This window comes from Balaenoptera acutorostrata, chromosome 9 (assembly GCF_949987535.1).
Source record: "Balaenoptera acutorostrata chromosome 9, mBalAcu1.1, whole genome shotgun sequence".
Lineage (NCBI taxonomy): Eukaryota > Metazoa > Chordata > Mammalia > Artiodactyla > Balaenopteridae > Balaenoptera > Balaenoptera acutorostrata.
The window spans coordinates 51680256-51704592 of NC_080072.1; the positions used below are offsets into that span (position 1 = coordinate 51680256).

Here is a 24337-nt window from a genome sequence, read left to right on the forward strand (position 1 = left end):
CTCCCCTGATTCCTGCAGAGGAGGAACTCTAAGAAGGGTCAAGGTCAAAGGGCAGTCCTGGAGGGACAGAACTGAACTCCGGTGCTGAGTGTTCGTGCTTTCAGTGAGGAGAGTGCAGGTAGTACAAACAGAACGGCCACATTTCCTGTCTTCTCTTCCTTCCTCTGTGGCTGCTGTTACAGGGACTTGGTCTTGCCTGTCCCTACCTGGGGGCTCAGGGGAGGCAACTGGGAATTCAGAATTCCTGGTCCAGTTTCCAGAGCAGGAGGCCACACAAGGATTTGGCCCCAAAGCCCCGACTGATAATAAAGTGTGTGCCTATCACTTCCTCCATGTCCTCTCTTACCCTTAGGGCCCGTGGTGGTGGAACTTGGGGATCCAGCCTCTTAGGGACCTTAGGACTCATGGATCAGAGCAGAAATTACATCTTTGATGACAAGAAAATGAGAACCAGTCCACCCCGTTCCCACACAGTGACATCCGGAGAGCTTGAAGGTGCCCAAAGCAGGGGCAGTACAGGAACCAGCTACTCACAAGGTACTTGTTCCTTTCTGACTTCCACACATTTTCTGGCACCACCTCTGTGCCTCGGATGCAGTCCCTGCCTTCATAAGCTCACAGTTGGACGTGGAAGACCAGGGCCCTTTGGGAGCACAGAGGCAGGGCCCCTAACCCAGCAGGGTGGAGAGGCCAGAGAAGGCATCCTGGAGGAGCGAACAGGAGCAGTCCAGGTGTACATGGGAAGCATTTGAGTAATATCAGCAAGTACCATGGCCAAGTACTTTTCTCCCCAATCACCCCCCCTCCAAACTACTTTAATCTTCTATCTCCAAGTGAGTGGTTACCTGTCCTGCAGTCCCCCCACCTCTATTCACCGTCTTACTCCTAGACCCCTGGGTGAGGCCCAGTCCCTACATTTTCCTCTTCCTGCTAGCAAGCCTGGCAGCTGCCAGAGAAGATCCCAGAGTTCCCTACAGATGGAGTAACCACAGATCTTGGCCACACTTAAAGCATACATGTGGCTGACATCCTCATGTTGGGCAGAGGTGACGGCAGAGCTGTTCAGTGGCTGATGGATTAGAGGAGTCCTGGACTCTCTGGAAAGGCTTCTCCAACAAGGAACCAGAGCAGCAGTAGAAGGGACCAGACTGCAGAAAGGGGGCCCTGACCCACGGCTGCAGGGAAAACAGAGGCACAGAGATTTAAGGGCAACGTGAGATACACAAAGAAACAAGATGAAAAGAAATGAGCAGAGTGAGCTGACTGATATACAACATGCAATGGGAGTCAAAGATGAGGAGAAAGAATTTAGGGAGGAAGGTAGAGATGAGACCAAGGAGAGCCCCAATTCCCCTTCCAGAGGTCATTAGGTCTATCCCCCAGTCTCCTACTGACACAACTGAGGCACTGCAGGGTGGGATGAAAAGGTGTAGAGATCTGAGTGGGATCTGGTGAGGCTGATCTTTGCTCCTCTGGTCAAACACTGGTGGGAGAGTTGCTGGTGCACTGGGATGGGGAATGGGGAGGGGTGCGGGAATCCTAAACTTTCCCAGTGCTTGAAATTACATTATCAGACCTCAAAGAAGCCGAGTTGGCGTCTGGAGACCTGGCTGGTCTTGACTCTGCCACTCACTCACTCTCACCTGGAGCAAGTCACTTCTGTCTCTGAGTCTCACTTTACTGTATAATGAGGGTAATACTCCCTGTCCCACCTCCTTCCAGTCGATTATTGTGCAGTAAGGGTAAAATGAGATGGTGTCTGAGGAGGTGGGGGCCAGCCTGGTATGGTGGTTCCAAGTTCAGCTCTAGGACCAGGCTGTTTGGACCGAACACTTTTCTAGTTTTGTGTGTGGGGCTGGTTGCTTCATCTCTCTGTGCCTTCCTTCTCTCATCTGTGGAACAGGGGTGATGACATTACCTGCATCATTGCATCATGGTGAGGATTCATGGAACCCTGAGTGGTACTGTGTCATGGAGAAGGGTGGGAACAAAAAGGAGGCTGGGGCTCCTTCCTATCCGCTGTTCTCAGAGCCCTGAGGGAGGAGGCGGGACCCGAGGCGTAGGGGTGGCTGTGATTTCTTCCCTGAGAATGGCCTGTTCCCACCTAGAGAAGTGGCTGAGGCAGGACCTGGCACAGCAGGTGTTCAAGGGAAGAGAAGAGTCATAGCCAAAGGGAACCTGGGGACCATCTAGTCCGATATGCTTACTATGCAGATAGGGAAACTGAGGCCCAGAGAGGGATGTTTGGTCACAGAGAGAGTTAGGGCAGAGCCTGGGCTAGAGCCCAGGTCTCCAGCAGCCAAGACCTGACCTTGACCTTGGGAGGTGGTCTGAGAGAGCTCTGAAGGCAGTAACAGAGCGCTCTGCAGCAGAAGGAGGAGAAGGCCCAGGGGGACTTTGTGGAGCGGCCCTTCCCTCCGTCGCGTCAGTGCAGGCTGGAGCTCTCTGGGGTCTGGTCAGTGGGCTCCTGGGAAGGCGGGGACGGCCCCAGGCTGGGGGGGCAGGTGTGTCGGCTCGGCAGCCATCTCCCACATATACATTCAGTGGGGAAGGTTAGCAACCCCCCACAGGTGTCTGCTTAAGGGAGTCTACTTTTTTTGATTAGAAGGGGGTTGTTTTTATTTTATGGGGGGTATCCATCCAGGAGAGGGGCCCAGACCCAGGATAGCCAGCTCAGCCCCAAACGGAGCCCCACAGATGCCTGCAGCCCTCACCTGAGTTATCCAGACGGCAGGGCCCTGACTTGCACTGCTTGTCTGTAGGGAAGAAACAGTAAAGAATCAAAGGCTCAGTAGCTCTAAGTATGGAAAGGGACTCCAGAGCCCCGTGGTCCATCCCTGACTTGCTCTAGGAGAAGCTGGTGTGTTTTCTCCTAATTCTGCTTCCTTACAGTGGGACCTCCCTTGCCTGGGTTTGACTTGACCCGTGAATAGCAGGGCCAGAAAGGCGCCAGCCCTTGAAGCCAGGGTCATCTGGGCACTCCTCCTGCTCCCTTGGCCTGTAACTTTGCCTCCATGCCACACCCGCCTCTCCCTCTCCCATGTCTTGTCCCAGCCAAGGAGGGGCTAGTTTATGTTTTTTGTGTGTCTCCCTCACCTTCCATCAACTTGTGCACACTCGTGAAGCTGTCCCGGGTGGTAACTGAAGCCGCGCTGGACCTTATCCCACTTTAGATGTGGTCCACGGTTCCAGCCAACAGCCTGCCTCTAACTATTGATATGAAAAGTGGGCCTCACAGGCCCCTGGGCATCCCTCAACTAGGACCAGCAGCCCACAGCCCCTTCAGAGATTAAGGACCTGGGCCCATCGTCATGATTACTCCTGTGGATGGTCCAGGGAGGATGGACAGGAAAGCATCCGAGACCTGCCAGAGCCCAGACTGGAATTTAGGGGTTTGGCACCTGACGGCTGGCTCACCACCTCACCCCACACCCGCCAGCACACATGACTTCTGTTCAGTCAAATAAACGTGCTCTTCTCAGAAAACTGGGGTAGGCCACTTACTCACTTCTGGCAGCGGCTTCCAGCTGGGAGGAAAGCCTGACACCACGTCTGTTTGGCCCTGAGATGGCCAAAGACACCTGCGTTGGTCAGGAAACCCTCTTCAGCCTCCCCGCAGGCAAGTGGCCAGCTCTGGCTTAGACACCTCCAGGGTGGAGAAGCAAGTGTACTACTTAAGAAGGTTATGTCTCTCCTTGGATGGAAGGGGTGGAGGGGTTGGGGGACAGGACTCGGTCCTTCTCACTGTTTTTAATATCTCTGTATGTATCCTCTGAAAACGGGTCGGGCAAGGCCACCTTCCGCCCAGCTGCTGGCTGGCACATGCCCTGCTCACCTTTGATGTACTCGCAGTTGTATGTGCTGCGCTTGCCCAGGGCCCGGAGGTAGATGCGGGCGGGGCCCTGGGCTGGTCTGCTGGCATTGATCACCTGGAAGGTCTCGAAGGGAGGGATCAGCACCTCCTCCTCCCCAGGGAAGAAGGAGTAGCCCTTGATAGGGGCCCCGAGGCAGGTCCAGATGCCAAAGAAGGTGTCTTCCCCAAACTGCTGGGCTGCAACATTCTGCAGGGATGCAGAGGCAAAGCCCCCCAGCCTGACGGTGGCCCCGGGCCCTGCTGGCCGGAAGCGCAGGCCCTGCACCCCTCGGAACACCTGGCGGCACTGGGGTGGACGCTGGCCCTTGCCCAGCAGCTGCAGGGCCTCGGTCAGCAGAAAGTGGAGGGTCTTGAAGGAGAAGTGGTGGAGGTAGTGGGCCCGGGAGCGGCCAGCCTCGCGCACGGCCACGTTGAATTCTTTGTGCAGGGGGCTATTAGCTGTGTAGGCCAGGAGGGCCACCCCATGCTCTTCTCGGAAGCCCGTGGGCGGGGGCAGACGGGTAGGGCTGAGGCCCCACTTGAGCCCCCAGGCCTGGCGCTCCTGCCACTGGCTGCTTGCCTGAGCCCAGACATCGGCGTACACTTTGTTGGCCTGGAACTCCGTGCGGTTGAGATCCGGGAGAGCCGCCGCCATGGCTGCGGCACAGCCAGCATACTGGTCGTCAAAGGAGGCCAGGGCCATGTCCAGGGGCATTTCTCGAGAGAAGAGGTCTCGTCGTGTGATGGGGTGGCTCTGGGCCTGAGGCAGGGGGAGCAGCAAGGACTGAGAGGTTAGGCCCTAGGAGAATGGGAGCCCTGTTACCCAGCTTCCCCCTCCACTGAGCTGAGAAAGAGTAAGGGCCCCAAACACACCTGGAGGGGAAGGGGATTGGGAACTACTAGCTACAGATCCCCGAGACCAGGCTCTGGGGTGGTCCCCTCGGGCTGAGCGATCTCCAAGCAAAGCATCCAGCAGAGTTCAGAAGCCAGCAGCTGGGGGATGGGGTCAGCGGAGGATGACTGTACCTGAAGTGCTTCCATGAGGCCCATGGACACGAGCAGCAGAGACATCATGGCAGGGGTCTGCATGTTGGAGGTGACCCTGGGCAAGTTACTCTTTGGGTCTCAGTTTCCTCATCTGGAAAATGGGAATCTGCACAGTTTAATAAATTGTGATGAATTGACACCTAGTCTGGGCCCCTTCCGGTGCTTGACACAGAGTCACAACATAGAAACGGAGGCTCAGAAGAGAGAGGGGACCCTTCTTGCCGGAAGGAACATGGGAGACTTCCTGGAGGAGGTGACATGTGAACAGGGTCTTATGGGACAAATAGAATAAGGCTTCAGTCAGTGGAGGTAGGAGAGAAAATATTGGAGTTGAGGGTGGGAAAGGAGTTTGGGACAGCAGGAATGGGAAGAGCAGAGGTATTAGAGGTAGGAACTCTCAGGATGTAAAGATGAAAGACGTTCTGGCTAGTGTGGCAGTTGCAGTGTTGGAAAGCCTGGGGCCAGTCCTGAAGGTGCTTGACTGCCACAGTGAGAGGTCCAGGCTTCCCCTCAGGGGGACATGAGGCCGGAACAGGGCAGATCCAGGAGTCGTCAGCTGGTGGGGCCACAGCAGGACTCCAGGGTCAGGCTTAGAGCAGGGCTTGGGGATCCAGAGGGTCCTCCTGTGTCCCTGCAATCCTGCTGCCAACTGAACCCTCACCCTAAGCCCTCGGCTGATGCCAGGCAGGGACCCCCAGGTGGTGCGGGAAGAGGGGCTGGGTGGGGGAGAGTACAGAGGGTACTGCTTCCCCCAGGGAAGCCTCCTGCATCCTCTGGGTGGGCACGCTGAGGGCCCAAAGTGGCTCCAAGAAGGTGTCCCAGCTTTGGGTCAAGATTGGAACAGACAGTTTCTAAGTTGGTGCTGCTGCTTTTTTTGTTTATTTTATTACCAAGTAATGCATGCTTATTGTGTACGAATTAATCACAAAGCCCAAGTCCCCCTTTTCTTGCTTTCCCTCCATGTCCCCCTTCTCACTGTTACCCTTGCCTGCTGTTTCCATGGTAATGGTACCCTTCAGGACCTTTTTCGATGCACACACAATATATTTAAATATACATACACACATAGTTTTCTGTATACAGCCTATTTTGGGGTTTTTTATTGTCACTATTTTCAAAAAGAAAAACGAAGTGTGCTTACACGTACGTGTTCTACAACCTTTTCCCAGTTAACAATGTACCATGGACTTCCATGTCACACATGCATATCTACCTTGTTCATTATGATGGCAGCATGGAATTTCATATATAGTTAATCCATAATTTATTTAACCATTTCCTTATTGAGGGACACTTAGGGTTTTTTCCTAATTTTTTGTTATTACACGTGATATTGCAGTGAACATCCATGTATATAAATCCTTGTCCTCTTGTCTGCATATTTTTATAGGAAAGATATCAAGAAGGTGATATTTAAAGGATCTGAATAGTGTTCATTTAGATAGCCAGTGCGCCACTGCCAGGTTGCCATCCAAAAGGTCCCACTTCACCCTCCCACCAACAATGGACAAAAGTGCCCTTTTCTCCATGTCTTTGCCAACACTGGGCATTATTAATCTCTCTTAATTTTCATTTAACTGGTGGTACAAATGGTATCTAGTTTTTAATTTATGTCTCTGGTCACTTAACAGGATCAATCATAACTTTAATTTTTTTTTTTTTGGCTGCGATGCGTGGCAGGCGGCCTCTCGGTTCCCAGCCTGGGATCGAACCTGGGCCCTCAGCAGTGAAAGCTGGAGTCCTAACCACTGGATTGCCAGGAAATCCCCATAACTTTAATTTTTAATTTTTTAAAGTTTTAACTTAATAAAAGGTAGTACATTTTCATTATTCAAAATTTATAGTCCACGAAGCATGCAGTGAAACGTCTTTCTCTCACTGATCCCCCAACCCCAACCTGCTCTCCCCAGAGCTAACCAATGTTCCCATTTCCTGTATATCCTTCCAGAGATACTCTAGACGCATACCAGCAACTTCTCAGGTATTTCTCTTTTCCTTCTTTTATACAGACTGTAATACAGTTAGTGGTTTTTTATCTTTGGAAATCTGATGAAAGCTGAAACTGCTCCTCAGAAAATGGATATATGCGCCTTCACACAGACGTTACACAAATTTCAGGGTGGTTATGCATCTGCCCCAGTCTCACTCAGGTTAAGCATCCCTGCTCCCGAATCTCCTCTGGCTTCTGGTGGGGCCTAAGTTTTGATAGTTCAGTGACCCTAAGACGCTGGGATGTTATGTGGCTATAATTTTGTGAGTCTCCAAATCTAAGATCCTCTGATTGCCAGTATACAGTTTAAACTGAGGTGTGAGTTTCTCTGGGCAGTGGAGTTAACAGCCAGCAGAGTTTATCAAATTCAACGTGTCCCAAACTGAACTTATCTTCCCTCCCTCAAAACCTGCTTACTCATTTATTCAGAAAATTCTTGAGCATCTGTAATGTGTCAGGCACTGAGGATAAAATTATGAACAGAGACAACAAAACCCACATCCCTGCTTCTTTAAGCTCTTTTAAGGTGGAGATGGAGTTGGAGTGAGGAATTTCAAGTAGCATGTCACAAGAACCCAAAGAGCCTGATGGAAACACATTTGTACAAGGAGTGGGTTTAAGTGAGGGGCTGACCAGAGGAGATTCGGAGTAGGTAGAATTTAAAATGGCATCACAGTGGGGTGTAAACCTGAGATACCGCTCCCTAATTCCAGGATAGAATGCTAATGGGCAGAGAATGCAGCAGCAAAAAACTACTTGAACTCTTGTGGTCTCTTGGAATCCACCCAAAAAGCCTGAGCTTCTATAATAGATCTTCTCTTTGTGGAGAAACTAGTCCGTGGGTTCAAGTGGGGCTTTGCTCACTCTGTACCCCCATGAGGGGAATACATGACCCCAAACTGGTGCTCTAATGCCCTGGCCATTGTGATTGGCTCAAGGATGGACACATAACCCAAGTAAGACTACTCAGAGTCTTTCCTGAGATTTGATAGATGGGTGCTGCGTAAAAGAGAGTGTGCCAGACACTGTTGATTCCCCAACCCCTATCCCCTCAGCTCATCTTCAAGTTCAACACGGGTGCAATGGATAGTTCTCAAGCATCTGACAGCTTCCCACCCTTAGTGTTCTGTATATTTCTGTGTCCAAGGCTTTCTCCATCACCCTGGGAGCTTGCTCAGGGCAACCCCAAAGTGCAGGAGATTTAATGTTCCCAAGGACAGCTGTCACCCAGTAAGGGCAGTCAGATTCTCTATTCCACAGAGGGTCCCCAATGGGACATAGTTGACCACAGTGGTCGCACAGTTTTTGCGGGGGAGCTTTTCTCTCTTCTTCAACTCACTTTGCCACTCCTTCACTGGTACTTCCTGGGATCACCTTTCAAATAAGCTGACTACACCCAATCCTTGTCTCGGGGTTGGCTTTTGGGGGAACCCAAACCAAGAGAGAAGGTCTTCTCTTTGGGTCATAAACCATCAGAACATGGCCCAGAACTGTTCCTTCAGCCTGGACCCAGTGGAGCAGACCTGGGCCCAGCCCACAATAGGGAGGTGCCCAGCTGAGGCAGACTGACAGCCTGAAGCAGAGCTGCCCATCCAAGCTCACTTTAGCCAATCTACAGCCAACGTGAAGACCCAGGAGTATGAGAATAAATGTTTGCATGCCACTGAGATCTTGTGGCACACAGCAAAATGGTCATGCAGTGAAAACATGAGGCCAACTATGTCTCTCACTGCTTCTCCACTATCCTGTTTCTGTCCCCGTCTCTGCCCCGCAGAAACACAGCAATAAAAGGTACCAGAGGCTTGTGATAGGGCAGGAGAACTGTGACGTCAGACATTGAATCATGTGGCCAGACTAAGGTATTGGCAGTGAGGGTGGGCCCAGCATTACTAGGTAGAATTTACTAGACTTGGTGTCTGATGGGATTTAGGGGATGAGACGGGGGAAATCAAGGCTCACAACTCTGGTTCCCATGCTCTAGGTTGGAAATACAGAGGAGAAGCAGAGGAAACTTTAAAAGCTCATCCCAGCACATAGTAGGTGCTCAATAAAAAAAATGTATTGAATAAATGATCAGGTTAGGAGGGGAACTGGTGAGTTCAGTTTGGCACATGTGGACTCTCTAGGGGCAGATGTCCAAGATGGAGCAGAATGGACAATAAAAGACATTTGAGAGTCATAGGTGTATTGAGGTCAGGAAAGAGGTAAGATCCCCAGGGAAAGAGGCAGGGAGGGCTGAGGAAAAAAGAGAGCAGCTTGAAGCCAAGGCACAGGCAGAGCAAGACACTTCCTTGGGTTTCTAGGGACTCTTCACTTCTGGCCTTTGGGTCCCGTTAGATACCCTGGGATCCTTGTGATTAATTCCTCTTTGGGCTTCATCCAGCTCAGGGTGGTTCCCGTGAACTTGCCAGAAGAGTCTCGCGTAATCTACCATCCTTATTATTCATCCAGTCACCCAAGATGGTTACTTGGGTTTCCATTCATTCAGCCATTCATCAAACACTAAATTAGTTGCCAACTAATGCTGGGCACAGTATGGGTCCATCCTCGATGCTCCTTCCCTTTCCCCATCCCCACATGCCCTGCCATGGCTCCAGTCAGCCCCTGCCTTCTCCCTGATCTCCCTACCTCCGCTGTCACCCCTGCTAATCCACACTGCTGCTGCTCCACGGAGTAGGGAGAAAAATGTTTCTAAAGCACAGCTGGTCATGTTCCTTACCTGCTTGAAAACCCTCTGTGGCAAACCTGACTGGAAGAAATATCTCAAAATGCAGAGATGACAATTATGAGGCAAGGGATGAGAAGACATCCAGAAAGGGAAAAAAAACAACAAGAGATCAAAACAAAACTTACCTCCTTACCCTCAGGACAGAGTCCAGCCTCCAGGCACTGGCATCTGAAGCACTCTGTGACCTTGCCCGCCATAACCTCTTCAGCCTCGTGCCCCACCACCCCTGCTTGACTTCTACAGTACAGAACAAAGTTCCAGGTGAGGCGCTGCTGCTTCCCTCCATGTGCTGGGGATGCCCTTCTCCTGCTACCCACTCTTCAAGGCTTCGCTCAGGAGCCACCTCCTCCAGGAAGCCCTCTGACTCCTCTGGCTTCCTAAATCACCCTGTGCTTTCCCCTGTCACTGTCCTAATCATACTGTGCTGCCCTTCAGTGTCTGCCTCCCCCCTGGCCTGTGAATTCCCTGAGGGCAGGGACCAGGTATGACCCATTCTGTGTCCCCAGAGCTCAGCCCAAGGCCAGGCACAAGTGAGCCCTCCTGGAATGTTTGCTGCAAGTCTGAGAGGCTTTCTGGGTGCAGCTAGCAATGTAGAGCACTGCGGAACAGGTGCAGTGATGACTTAGTGACCAGTTTTGCAGGGAATGGTGTGGAGGCCAAAGTGGTGGGGAGGGCCTGAGAGGCCAGGAAGTGGAGGCACTGGGCAACCCCTTTTCCTATCCCAGCTGCCCTTCTGTCCTTCCTCTCATCCTGCTCAGGGCACTTCTCGTCAGTTTCCCCTCATCCAGACCCATGATGAACATTCCCTACTGGGGATGTGACTCCAAATCCCTCCCCAGAAATCCCCAAATTTCCCAATGGCCTCAAACCTCCCTAGGTATCCCAAACCTCTCCATCAGAGGTACAATGGTCTGAATATTTGTGTCTCCCCAAAATTCATATGTTGAAACCCTAATGCCTGATGTGATGGTATTAGAACGGGGGGGCTTTGGGAGATAATTAGTTCATTAGTTCATGAACCCTCATGACTGGGATTGCTGTTCTTATAAAAGAGACCCCACGGACTTCCCTAGCACCTTCAACCATGTGAGAACACAGTGGGAAGGTACTGGCTATGAACCAGGAAAAGGGCCCTCATCCGACCTGGCTGGCACGCTGATCTCAGACTTTCAGCCTCCAGAACTATGAGAAATGTTTGTTTGTTTTTGATAAGTTACCAGTCTGTGGTATTTTGTTATAGCAGTCTGAACAGACTAAGATATAAGGTTCGCTGAAACTCTTCCTAATGATTCCTGTAACTCTACCATTAATACCTCATATTTCCCCTTTAAAAAAACCGCTCTTCATGCCCAGTGCCCAGGAACAGGTGGTGTGCCCCTTACCTAGACTTTCTCCGGCATAGGGAAGCTGGTATTGGTCTCCAGCGATGGCCACCAGGGGAGGGGGAGGGCAGATTTCTCTTTTATACCGTCTGTCCCCCACCCCTTGTACCTCTCCCACACAGCTGCTCAGAAATGTGACACTCCCCTGTCTATTTCTGGACTAGCCTCTGCCCAGTCTGCTCTGGGCCAGAGCACGTCCCATGAAAAGGGAACCCCTGAAGCTAGAGGGAAATCAAGGATCCAGGCTAGAACAACTGCCTCCCCACTGGGTTTGGTCCTGCATTCAGCACCCCTGGCCTCAGGGAGTATCTCCTTATTGTTCCTTTCATGTGAGCATGGAGACTCACCTAAGGTGCAAGGCGAGATTCCCAAAAAGCCTGGGTCCCAACTCTAGCACTCATTGGCCATGTGATCTTGGAGGACTTTCTGCGTCACTCAAGACCACTGTTCAATGACTAGATTTGACTCCATCTCTTGGGGTCTTTCTTGAGGTTCCAGACCTCGGGATGGGAGAAGCAATTCCCCAAAGCCAGAGGGTAGAGAGAAGACAAAGCCATGATACCGGAGGTTCAGGCTGCCAGAAAGCTCTTCCCAGAGCTGCTGATTCCTCAGCTGGCCCCTTCTCCCATTACCTCCCAGTGGGCATCTAAGACTCAGAGCCAGGTTATTTATAGGCAAGCCCAGGGAGATGAGGGGAAAGGCTAGTGTTGATAAACATGGGGTCACCTGAGTCTGAGAGGTCAGGGGAGAGAGGGTCTAGGGAGGGGCGGGGCTGGACCCTGAGGATGTGAGAGAGCTCTGCATCTGGGCCAGGCTTGCTGAAGGGAAGGGGCATAAAGAGAAGGGAGTGGGGTGGGGGCCGCTAAGATGCTGGACCACACGTGACCAACGTGTTCGCCATATGCAAATTGTATGCAAATGAACGAGTGCACAAGTGGTGACCTCTCGGCTGTCTGGACCCTCTTGGTCTCTTCGGCCTAACAGTTGTCTGGAGCCCGGGCCGTGGCGGTCAGGGGCTGCCCGAGGGAGAGACCACGTCTCATAATTCCCCTCCTCTAGCACTGGTTTTGCTCGGAGAAAAGGGCCCTGGAGAAAGACCTCGCAGTCCTTGGGAAGAAGAGTTAAGTACGGCCCTCAGCCCCGCCCCCGAACCCCAGTGTTTGTCGTTGGGGAAGAGAGATGTCGGGTTACCGCCAGTGGGTCTATAATTAGCCGCGGGACTTCGTTGATCCGCGGGACTCCGGGGACAGGGGGCAGCGCGGCGCCCCCGCAGACTTCAGTCCCCGCCGCCCGGAACATTCAGTGCTCCTTCCCGCTCTCCGCCTCCGCCACCTCCAGGTGGGTCCCCGGCCCCCAGTCCCCTCCCTTCTCCAAGCGGAGCCAAATTACCGCTCTCCCTTTATCATTCCCGAGGAGAAGGCGCTGAGCACCCGGGCAGCTGGGAGGTGGGGGAGCTGAGACTGGGGTTGTGCTGGGGTGGAGGCGGGGATGGGGTGGAGGATAAAATCCAAGCCCCGCCCACACACTTAGGGCTGCTCTGGGCACCGCCCGCGCCCCGCCGGGCCAAGTCCTAGACCAGGGACTCCTCACACCGTAGAAGAAACTCTCCAACTCTCTGTCCCCCAGCCCATCGAAGCCAAGACTCCACCGTCGCTGGTCCCACCCTCATCGGGATCTCATTCTCCACGTCTCCCAGAGGAATAATGTTGGTGGCTCTGTTGATCGCCCTTAGCTGCCTTGGCATCCACACCCTCAGCGGCATGCGCATTTACGCCCCCTGGCAGGTAACTGGGGGGAACCATTTGCTGCCACAAAGGGAACAGTTGGGGTGGACCCGGGGCTTGACTCCTCAAAGAGCCTTCGCAGGGACGCTTCTCTAGGATGCCATTCCTTTTAATCCTCTTCCTCTCAGGAACCTCCATCCCTATAGGGAGCCCCAACTTCCCATTCCATCTCCCAGAACCCGACCTCCACCCACCGGTCCTGCTGTGATCCTCCTTCCTTCTATGGTCCTCCCTTGGGATTGCCTGCATCTTTCTCCCCTCACTTCCCATCTCCCACCACAGGCCCAGCCTAACAAACTCCTTTGGGCTACCTGTGTACTGCCCTCCCACAGCCCCTCCCAGACCAGGGCTTGACCTCCTCCCAATCCCCACCCCCAGGTTTGAGGATGAGGGCTTCTAGAGCAGGAGAGGACTCAGAGTCTCAGAGCTGACAGTGACTTGCTGTGGTGTCTAGCACCTGTGTGAGGGGGAAAGAGTCTGAGGATGGGGATGGGGTCAGGTAATTGGAGACTGGCCGTACGTTTGTATGTCACCTGCATACTGAGTCTTAGAGCCAGAACGGTGCTTGGAAGTCTTCCAGCCCCACGTCCCACTGAGTGCAGGAACCTCTCTAATGATAAATGACCCCTCTTAGTTAGTACACAAGTGAGGATCTATATGCTATCCTTACAATAACCCTGTGAGGTTGGAAGTATCCTCAGTTTATAGGTGGAGAACCTGAGGTCCAGAAAAGTTAAGAGACTCACCCAAGATCTCATAGCCTGTAGGTGGTGAAGCCAGGATTTGAACCCATGTCTGTCTGGCTCCAGTGCCTGTTATTTAAGCCCTTGAGCTCTTGCCAAATTTCACACCCCAGATATTTGGGCATAGAAATGAGATTCTGTGTTTCTGAACTGATCTGCCACCAGGATCTCTGCCCAGTACCCTGAACTTACACCCTTTCCTGTGTGGCTCCTCTCTTCCTTACCTCTATAGGCCCAGAATGTTTCCATCCAGAACCTGAGCCTGGCTCCAAACACCTTCGATGATGCCTATGTGGGCTGCTCGGAGGAGATGGAGGAGAAGGCAGTCCATCTGCTAGCGGAGGAGATGGCTAACCATACCAGGCTGCGGGAGTCCTGGGAGACAGCCCAGAAGGCCTGGGAGCAAAGGTGGCCAGGGCTCAGCCTGCCTCCTGGCTTCAAAACCCAGCACGGAATCGCCGTCATGGTCTACACCAACTCATCCAACCCTTTATACCGGGAGCTGAACCAGGCTGTGCGGACAGGCGGTGACTCCAGGGAGTTCTACATACAGCACTTCCCCTTCAAGGCCCTGCATTTCTACCTGACCCGGGCCCTGCAGCTGCTGCGGGGCAGTAGGGACTGCAGCAGGGAACCTGGGCAGGTGGTGTTCCGAGGCATGGGCGCCATTCGATTTGAACCCAAGGAGCTGGGGGGCTCTGTCCGCTTAGGCCAGTTTGCCTCCAGCTCCCTGGATGAGGCAGTGGCCCGCAGATTTGGTAATGCCACCTTCTTCTCTATAAGTACTTGCTTTGGGGTCCCGATCCAGGCCCTGTCTGTCTTTCCCAAGGAGCGTGAGGTGCTGATCCCCCCGCATGAAGTCTTCTTGGTCACCAGTTTCTCCCAGGATGGAGCCCGGAACCTGGTGACTCTCTCCAGCAATAATCAGATGTGCAGCCACTTTAACTGCGCCTATCTGGGTGGTGAGCCATGCATGAGGGAAGCAGGACTGGCAGGATGTCCCTGGTTTATTTCAGTCCCCAGGGCCTTCAGGAGGCCCACGTGATTAATGGGGAAGTTGAGGGCTAGAAGTTAGCTGGAGTTATTTTTCTCTGTGACTCAGGTTTTGCCAGCTCAGAGAAGGCCCTATAAGTGTTTTCTGGATCTGTGAATATTCTCAGATGATTCTATAAAGGTCCTTGAAAGTTTCCTTCTGCTGTACAGTCTAAAAGACCAAAAGAACCTGGTTAAGGGGGGCAATAAGCAGAGGAAAGTGACAAGAGTGCTGCTTCAGATCTCAGGAGGCCCTGGGCGTAATAGTGTAACACATGCACTATTCCCAAGTGCTGAGGCAGGGACAGAGTGGGGCCAGGATGGTAGCAGGGATGGAAAGGCAATCTGGGAAGATTTCCTGGAAGAAGAAGGAGGAAGGGAAGTCAGAAGTTTTGTATTTAGCACAAGGGAAAGCTAGATTGAGACTGGGAATGGCCGTGCCAGGGCCTGGTGAGAAGGGAAGTTTGGGGTGTGAGGGTCTGTCTGCATGGAGGCCTCACTGTGCTGTCTGTTGCAGCGAAGAAGAGGCCGAGCTGTGAGTCTGTGCCAAGTGAGTCACCCTCCTGCCCCTCCCTCAGCTGCTTTGACTCCCCCTGGCCCTGCTGACCCTTCACCACCTTTTCTTCTCTCTCCAGCAGGAGGACAGGCCGACTCACTCTCCAAGGGGGCCTTCTCTCTGCTCTCCTGGAAGACCCTGCCCTTGGCCTCTTAGGGGCTCCAGCTCTTAGGAGCTGGGCTCTGAAAGTTCAGTGCCTGCCACGTAGGAGTCCTGGGAAATGATGACATCCATATGAAGATGGGAGGCTTTGAAGAGCCTGGAGAAGCCAGAACATGGTTTCGGACCCAGACCTTGCAGCCATCTCCCCGGCCAGGATGTTGGAGGATCTGAGGCCATGGTAGGGTGGAGGGATCCCCGCTATGTGGTAGGGACTCCAGGGGACAAGCAAGGGTAGTGCTGTGACAGCCACTGGATTAAACAGTGTTGCAGTGTGGTGACCTCAAATTTCATGATTGGTTTGTTCCATGAGACTAGACCGTCTGCCCTGCTCTGGCCATATGGGACTCAGGGACTGAGGGGCTAAAAAGAATGACTTTTTGATCACTTTTAGACATGGTATCAGTGCAGACCCTTGTCACACACTGTAACCTGCAAACCCAGACGCTTTAATAGACAGAGGTTCCTCACAACAGCCCTGAAGGCAGGAAGGGGGACAGATGGCTTCCTAGGTCATTTGTCAGATGAGGAATGCAGAGCCAAGGAAGGAAGCAACTTGCTGAAGGTCAGAGAGGTAGTGCTGAAACCAGGACCCTTACCTCCTAGTCCAGAACCCTTTCCACCAAACATCTGAAGGAACTCAAAGTAGGATCCTAAGCCCCAGATATCTGGGACCCCAGAGCAAGCCATTTCTCTCTGCCCTGCTCCCACAAGGGTTCATTTTGGGCTTGGGGATCTCAAAACATCAAGAGACAGAGATTCTCACACACTCTGGAGGCATCTGACATCCAGAACAGAGGCTTTATTGAGGCAAGGAAAGCAGCACGGGCTCCTACTGAGCCCCACCCTCACCCATCTAGGCTGTTCTACTCAGCAACAGAAGACGGGACCCTCCCACTGCATCAGGACCCCTCCTTGGTTCCCAGGTCTTCCTCCTGGGGCACGTCCCCAGCGCCCTCTGATTCTTGCTCCCTGTGCCCTAGCACGTGAGCTGGGGAGGAGGGGCCAGACTCTCCAGATGCTGGAGTCCTGGCCCTGCCTACGTCCTGAAGCCCAGTTTCTGAAGACACCTGGGTCCCCACAATCCCTGGCACTGTCAGCTCTGGGGTCTCAGGGATGGGAGCGCCCAGGTTCTGGAAGCTGTTGCACACTCGGGTGATGGAGCGACGGAGGATGCTGGCACCTTCCGGTGGCCGGCGCCGCCTTCCCTTCACCAGAGTCCGCTGCACACCGGCTACCTCACTTTGCAGTCGAGATACTGTCTTGGTCAGCTCTGTCAGTCTGTTGCCCAGGTCTTGGGGAAGGGTGGGGCGTGGCAGTAGTGATGGGGAGGTAACTCAGAAGATGAGCCTGCCCTGGACCACTTCTACCCTCAGCACAACCCCAGGGGACATTTATGCCGGGGGTCCTAGGCAGGAGAACTGGAGGAAGTGAGGGACTGGCTTATGGCATGTGGGTCAGGTGGGCAGGCCGAGTCAGGCGCAGATGCATCAGCAGGGCTGGGGTGGTGGGGAGTTTAGAAGATACCAAGAAGGAAAGTCTTATGGACCAGAGAAGGGGTCAGGAGTCATAAGGATGGGAAATTTGCTAATGGGTAGAGATTTGTACATCTGCCCCCTCTGCCTTCTTCCCCATCTACACCTGTCCAGCTCATAACCACCCTCAGAGCCCAGTTCTGATTCCACCTCTTCTTTCTCCAGCTTCTGGTACTCTATCCTTCTACCTTCCCACGAGCCTCTCAAAATGATAGACTCTTTCTCTTCTTTGGGCTCCCACTGCAATTTGTGTCTCTTTTTCTAAGCACTTTCTGCCTAGTGAGATGGTTTCTCTTCCTCACCAGACTGAAAGCTTCCTATGTGTCCCTGCTGGGAACAGAGGGGACATAGGAATGAACCCTGGTTGAATGATGAATAAGGTGAATGAGTGAATGGGTAAGGGAGTGAATGAGAGAATAAATGAACACAAGAATGAAGGCGGGAATGAAGGATTAAATCAAGTGAGTGTAATAAATGTCTGAACAGGTACGAGGGTAATTGAGTGCAAGGGCCCACACAATCTGGGCAGGTTGTGGCTTCCAAGGGTGGGTTGGAGGGGGGCCACATAGAGAACTGCAGGCTGGTTGGAGGGGTGTGAGGCTGGGTGTTCCAGCTGAGCAAGGGACAGGAATGGGGAAGGCCTGGAGGGGAGCAACTAACCTTTCCGACGGGTCTCCTCAAACTCCCGCCGCGCAGTCTCTATGTAGTGCTGTACCAGAGCCTTGATGACATGAAGCCAGTAGGATCCACGCTCTTCCTCCCCAGGCCCTGCCCCTGCCCCAGGATTGGCCTGGGATGGGAAGACAGGAGGGCGAGAGTCTTCACCCCCAGCTTTTCTCTAGTCACTGCATCCTCCCCCAGGCAATAAAGGTGGAGGCAAAGTCTGTGCAGACTTTTCTATCCCTGAAGGCCACACATCTAGACCCTCATGCAGACCTGGAAGGTAGTCTGGATGGAGGCCAGAAGGGGTGGAATGGCTGAGTGCAAGAGAACCAGGGTGGGAGGTGGGTGAGGGTTAGGAGGAGAAGCAGAGTGTGGGTGGAGAGAAATGCTGAGCAAGGCAGAGTTGAGCTGTCTCCTGCCACCAACCCAACCTTGGTTTTCTTGAGTTGAGTTAGTGCAGGTTAACACTGTCCTTCAAATTCCGCAGAGGGGAGACTAGGGGATGTGGGGAGGCATCTCCTTGGACCAGCTCATGCATATGAGATGGAAATCATCATGCAAATTAGAATGATTAGTTCTGGGTCCAGTTTTAGGCCTCAGGACAGTACCAGGATGGCAAGTCGGGCATCTGGGGCAGATAAAGGACAGAGAGAGCAGAGGTGAAGTAGGCAAAGTGCTGGACTCAGAAGACAGGCTCAAATCCCAGCTCGGTCACTTCGCCACTGTGTGCCTCGAGCAAGCTACTCAACTTCTTCAGGCTGAAGGTCTCCAGATTTAAAGTGGAGATGGTGATAACGCCTACTTCCCAGGCTGGTACTTCCCTGGCATGGAGTAGAGGATCTCTAAATGCTTAGGAAATAATTATTTTTATTTATCTGTATTTATTTAGCTCTCTAAATATTTTATGGTTAGCCTATTTACTTTTTTTTTTTTTCTTCTTCTATTTTTTGGCCTCACCGTGTGGCCTGCGGGATCTTACTTCCCTGGCCAGGGATCAAAACGACATCCTCTGCAGTGGAAGTGCAGAGTCTTAACCACTGGACCACCAGGGAAGTCCCTAGCCTATTTACTTTTATAATGTAAAAAAGCAAAGCCTTTTCTTAAATATTTTAAAAGGAGAGACAGGATTGACAGAGATGGTACAGCAGAATCATGAGAGAGAATGATGGGTCCTTTCAGCTGCAGAGTATATAAAGCATGTTTCTTGTATGAAATAAGGAATAAGAGCTTTGGAGAAGCCATTTCCTAAGGTGCAGGGTAGGTGGGAGGAGACACCTGATGGAGTCACCAAAGAGCAGGCTACTGAGGTGGGGGGCAGCTGGAGGAGGGGTGGGACCTCATTGGGGGTTCAGTGGAGGGTGGGGGAGACCCCCAGCTGGCTGGTACAGTGGGATCCATCAGGACTCAGTGACTCCCAGCACAGGCCCAGAGAATTGAATACAACTTCAGGTGAAGATGCTGAGTTGCGCCCTAGAGGGGAAGCAGCCCTGACGTGGGGTCTGCAAATATACATCACCTGGCAGCCTGGACAGGGCCAGGAAGTGGTCAGGGGGAAAGGGTGATAATTCCAGAATGTGGAGTTTGAGATCCATTAGGGTGTAAGAGGTACCATGCAGGATAGCCTGGAGCCAGGATGGTGGGAACTGGGAACCTTTGGCATTTAGTTTCTTGTAAATGTCATGTTTTCTCCATGCTTTTGCACATGCTATTTCCTGTGCCTAGAACTCCCTTCTCCACCGTACCTGCCCATCAACCTCCTGTTTATCCTTCAGGATTCTACTCTGCCCTCAAGGTCTCTGGGAAGCTCCCTGACTCCTGAGGCTGGGTCTGGGGCCTCTCCTCTCTGCTCCAATAGCCCCCTGTGCTTCTTTCTATCATAAGTTTGTCATCATGCACAATTACAGTCCATTTCCTTCTGATGCTCTAGACTGTCAGCACCTCAAAGGACCACCGTTCTGCATATCTTTATTTCCAGAATTGGTGTGCTTTGATAAGTGTTTGTTAAACAAACTGTTGACCAATCAGATAAGGGAAGGCCTTCCTCACCTGGGGATCCAGGGGCCTCAGAGCTTCAGAGTTGGCCTGTGGCCTCGCAGAGCTGACCTGGAGGGCCTGTCTTAGAGAGACCCTCAGGTAACATGTTTTAAGGGGAACAGATAGGACCCCCTACAGACCTGGCAGTAATGCTATCTGAATTAGCAGGGGGTCCCATGCCAAGCCAGACTGAGTTAGGGAGCAGATAATGAGAGGTAAGTTAGTGCCTTGGAGGCCTGCCCTCCTCTCTCAGGCCTCAGCCACCTTCTAATTTCCAGTTTGTGGGGCATTCTTCCCTTGGCTTAACACGTTACTTTGAAAAACGTTCAACAATATCTTGACCCTGTTTAGGGCAAAAAGTTTTGCCTAAAGCTTATGGGGTATTGGCGGCTTGGGAGGAGGGTGGCATGAACTTCTGTTCGAGCTGGGTGACACAGGATTGGAAATTTAGGAAATGGCCAGAGCCAGGAAGAGGGAAAGGCAAGCCATACGAGAGAGCAGGAATTGGGAGCAGGCTTTCTGGGAGACATACCAGGAAAGACAGACAAGCCAGGGGTGTTCAGACAAATGGATGGTATAGGCAATACAGCTGAAGACCCGGTGTGAGGAAGACCCACAGCAGGCAGAGGAGATACTCACAAAGGTGGGGGTTGGGGGAGAGTCTGGCTTCTTGGTTTTGCAGCAGGAGCAGCAACAGCAAATGAAAAGGAAAATTCTCCTGAGAAATTGAGATGGAGGGAAGGGGTTAGTTAGAGGACAGGGTCTAGGCTAATGGGGCAGGAGCTGGGGTAGGGGTGCTGAGTGCTGGGGGGTTGGGAGTGAGAGCTCTGAGGTTATCACCTGAGAAGATAGAAGGCAGCCTTGGGGGAGGGCAGGATGTTGAAGGGCACGGGCAGCGTCAGGCCTTCTCGGAAGTAGGACAGGTAGAGCTTGGAGCAAGCAAACTTCCACTCCACGTCAGCAGTGTCCTGGGGCCCAGGAGGCAGGGGCTCTACAAGGACCACTTTGGTGCATAGCCCTCCTGCCCACTCAGTCTGCCCCATTTCCCCCCAGCCCTCATGTCTCTTCTTCTCCAACCTCTTTCTTCTCCCCATTCTTATCTGCACCTCCACCTATCACCCACATTTCCCCTGCCTGTACGCCCCTTCCCCTCTTCCTCCCCACCATCTTTCATGCTTCTGACATCCAGTTCCATCCAGCCTATTCTCCAGCCACAAACCCTAATCCATCCATCTCCTTCCCTCTCCCTTCTCACGTTCCCACCTACGTTTCCACAACACATCCTTCCTCCCCAGCATAAGGTGGAAAGAGCACTAGACTTGTATCTGGAGAAAATAATAACATCATTAAGACCGTCAATCTACAGATGAGGAAAATGAGGCCTAGAGAGGAAAACTTGTCCCCAGTCACAAAACAAGGCAGTAGTGGAGGCAGAGCAGGAACCCAAATGTCTCCACTCCTTGCATCCTATTCCTCTCCATTCCTTTCTCTCTTCTTCCCTCTGGCCTGAGCCACCCTCAGTTCACGCACAATCTTCTGGAAGGAGTTGGCGATCATGGCAATGAGCATGTTGAGCAGCACAATGACCGTGACGATGGTAAAGATACCGTAGAGGGCCCGGCCCACAAATTCTGGCGCCAGAAACTGGGGCATGTCAACCACACTGTGCTCCTCTATGCCAAACATGGTCCAGAACAGAAACTGGAAGGTCTCGTTGAAACTGGCATGGGGGGGCCGAAGAGTAGGATGTGAGGGGTGGGAGATGAGCCAGAACGCCACCCAGACCCACTCCTCCTCACCCTCAGGACCCAGGCAAAGGCGCTGTGCTTCCACGAAGCCCGTTGGACCACTTGTCATTTCTGATCTCCCGCCAGAATTTACTGAGCATATAGCAGTGCCAGGAACAGGTGCTAAGGATACAGCCGTGAACAAGACAAGCCCAGTCCGTGTCTTCAAGGACAGTATGTTCTGGGTGGGGATCGGGGGCGAGATGGACACTAACTCTACAAACATTCCTAAATTGTGGCAAGTGCTATGACGCGGCAGCACAGGATGTTATGGCCTAGTCTGGGAGCTGGGGAAAACTTGCTTGAAAAACATTCAGGCTGAGCTCTGAAGGTTGTGGGAATCAACCAGGGGGAAGGGAAGGAGATGTGAAGTGTGCCCAAGGTAGCGGAGTCTGGGGGGCATTTGAGGAACTGAGAGATGGCCAGCATAGCTCGTCTCAGAGGGCAAAGGAGAGAGAGGCTCATGAGAGGGAAGCAGGGACCAACCAGGTCATGCAGGGCCCTGTAGGATAAAAACAAAGATCCTCACTATGGCCTAGGAGCCTTAGGAAGCTATGAAGAATTCTAAGCAGAGGGGTGACCCCTGAATTACTTTTGATAAGATCACACTGGCTGCTGTGAGGAGAGTGGAAGAGAAGCAGATGAGAGAGTGGGGGCACGGAGACCAGTCAAGAAGCTGTTGCCATGGTCTGGGTGAGAGAGGATGGTGGTTGGACCACAGAAGCAGCCACCCATGCTGCTCCAGTTCAAGCCTAGATGACTGCAACAGTCTCCACAGCGGGTCTCTGGCCCCAGTCCCTCTCTTGTCCTTCCATCCTCCACACTGCACTGAAGGTGTTCTTTCTAAATGCTGATCTGATGTGCGGTACTTCTGCTTGTCAAACTTTAAGTGCTCCTAACTACTCTCAGTCCAAATGCCCACCATGCAACGTACCTGAGGTTTTTAGCAAAAATACTTTTGACTTAATTAGCTGTCTCCCATAAATGAGAAGGAGGGCTCAGCCTGCCTGTGCTACTGTGGAATGACACCAGGACCCATGAAGCAGGCTGGAAGAACTAGTTCCTGTCCCTGGCACTAAGATTCATGATTTAAACTGTGTCAGCAGACTTCCTCAATATCTTGAAGCCAGGATGTGAACAAGGATTCTTGGTAAGAGGATTGGTCTGAATAAAGCCTCCATTTACTTTGGAACCATGAGAAAGACTTGACCAACATCCACAGGCCCAACCATGGGTCCTTCAGGTTCAACAATAAAACCATCATGTAGTTGCACTCAGGAAGAATTCATGATTGAACGATTGCTTGGGAGGCCATCCGGAGCTCCCTGGTCTGCTGGGCAAGCCAGGCTTCTCAGCAGGACCTTCATGAGCTCTGTGACCTGGCCCCTCTACCCTCTCCAGCCTCTCCTCTCAAAATCCCCTCCATGCACCAACCATGGAGGAAGTCTTGCTATTCTCCAAACATATCTCCTTGCCTTGGTATGTGCCCCCTTCTGCCCAGAATGCCCTGTACCTTCTCTGAAGTTCACAACCTTTGTAGGTGGAATCCAGAGTTCCCTTCTCTATGAAGTCTTCCCTGATCATCAAGACAGAGGAAGGGGCTTTCCCTTCTGGTTACCCTCAACATAAGCCCTCCTTCCTCACAGCACTCATCATCTCAAACTGAGCTTATTTGTGCACGTGGCTATCTTCTCCAGGAGACTGGGTCTGGTTCACTTCTGTCTGTGCTTCCAGTGCCAGGGACAGGACCTACTACAAAGAAGGTGTCATAAATGGGTGTGAACTCAAACAGCAATGAATGAATGACTAAGAAAGTGAATGAATTTAAAAAGTGAGTGAATGAATGAATGAATGAACAATGAATGAGTGAGTGAATGAACAAGGAATTAGTTATTGGCCATATTTAGGGAAAATTGAGTATCAAAAAGAATAATGGGGCTTCCCTGGTGGCGCAGTGGTTAAGAATCCGCCTGCCAACGCAGGGGACATGGGTTCGAACCCTGGCCTGGGAAGATCCCACATGCCGCGGAGCAACTAAGCCCATGCACCACAACTACTGAGCCTGTGCTCCAGAGCCCGTGAGCCACAACTACTGAGCCTGCATGCCACAACTATTGAAGCCCACACTCCTAGAGCCTGTGCTCTGCAACAAGAGAAGCCACGACAATGAGAGGTCCACACACTGCAACAAAGAGTAGCCCCCAGTCACCGCAACTAGGGAAAGTCCACGCACAGCAATGAAGACCCAACACAGCCAAATATAAAACCAAATAAATTAATTAATTTCAAAAAAAGAATAATGACTGTAATGGATTATTATATTTTTTAAAAATCTTTGAATCCATAGTGATATTCAAAAAGAGTGGAGAAGGAAGCACTTCTTTATGGAACAATGCCAACAAAGAAATGTACGGGGAATGGCAGCAATAGAAAATCAGCATCTTGAAGCCACTGTTATAATAACTGATGCAGGTAAAAATCATCTGTAGAGGAACTTCCCTGGTGGCACAGTGGTTAAGAGTCCGTCTGCCAGTGCAGGGCACATGGGTTCGATTCCTGGTCCAGGAAGATCCCACATGCCGCAGAGCAACTAAGCCTGTGTGCCACAACTACTGAGCCTGCGCTTTAGAGCCTGCGAGCCACAACTACTGAAGCCCGCGTGCCTAGAGCCTGAGCCCTGCAACAAGAGAAGCCACCGCAATGAGAAGCCTGCGCGCCACAATGAAGACCCAACGCAGGCAAAAATTAATTAATTAATTAAACAAAAATCACCTGTGGATGCTAAATCTACTCAGAGCAAAGTTGCAAGAAAGTGGTCTAGTCACACAGTCTCAATATCTCTCTTCGTTACCACAAGGGTATCTCCTTTTCAATGGAGAGGTTTGCTAGACCAATGGGCCTCACCAATGGGCTAAACTGACATTGTGAGCCTCCTGATGGGATATGATGGAAAGTACACATCATCAATTAGGTTGCGTTCTTGCCAAAATTGCTTAAGTTGAATCTGATCATGAGGAAGAGGTGATTACTAAGCTCCAAGTTCA

The 24337-nt window shown here is 52.1% G+C and overlaps 3 protein-coding genes across 9 annotated transcripts in view; 1 reads left to right on the forward strand and 2 right to left on the reverse strand.

The window, feature by feature from the left end:
* Positions 1–152: 152 nt before the first annotated feature.
* ART1 (ADP-ribosyltransferase 1) lies at positions 153–11053 on the reverse strand. Of its 5 annotated transcripts, none has more exons than XM_007173652.3 (6): positions 11001–11053; positions 9752–9855; positions 4880–5006; positions 3836–4613; positions 2715–2756; positions 153–1175 (listed from the first exon to the last, which is right to left on the reverse strand). In XM_007173652.3, exons 3-6 carry the CDS (start codon positions 4940–4942, stop codon positions 1078–1080), a joined length of 981 nt encoding a protein of 326 aa, XP_007173714.1. In that variant the 5' UTR covers positions 4943–5006; positions 9752–9855; positions 11001–11053; the 3' UTR covers positions 153–1077. The 5 variants fall into 5 exon arrangements, with proteins under 5 accessions (XP_007173714.1, XP_007173713.1, XP_007173712.1 ...); XM_007173651.3 differs by having other exon boundaries at positions 4880–4991; positions 9744–9855; XM_007173650.3 differs by having other exon boundaries at positions 9744–9855.
* Positions 11054–12516: 1463 nt separating this feature from the next.
* Positions 12517–15562, forward strand: ART5 (ADP-ribosyltransferase 5). Of its 3 annotated transcripts, none has more exons than XM_028164384.2 (4): positions 12518–12784; positions 13760–14489; positions 15077–15109; positions 15198–15562. In XM_028164384.2, the coding sequence occupies exons 1-4, from the start codon at positions 12704–12706 to the stop codon at positions 15269–15271; spliced, it is 918 nt and encodes a 305-aa protein (XP_028020185.1). In that variant the 5' UTR covers positions 12518–12703; the 3' UTR covers positions 15272–15562. The 3 variants fall into 3 exon arrangements, with proteins under 3 accessions (XP_028020186.1, XP_028020185.1, XP_028020184.1); XM_028164383.2 differs by having other exon boundaries at positions 12520–12784; positions 15195–15562; XM_028164385.2 differs by lacking the exon at positions 15077–15109 and having other exon boundaries at positions 12517–12784; positions 15195–15562.
* A 614-nt stretch (positions 15563–16176) lies between these two features.
* Positions 16177–24337, reverse strand: part of XNDC1N (XRCC1 N-terminal domain containing 1, N-terminal like) — a 37605-nt gene continuing 29444 nt past the window's right edge. Inside the window, 5 exon segments of the mRNA XM_057552486.1 lie at positions 16177–16568; positions 17470–17599; positions 20146–20224; positions 20347–20474; positions 21037–21226. Of these exon segments, the coding sequence (XP_057408469.1) occupies positions 16177–16568; positions 17470–17599; positions 20146–20224; positions 20347–20474; positions 21037–21226 (919 nt within the window).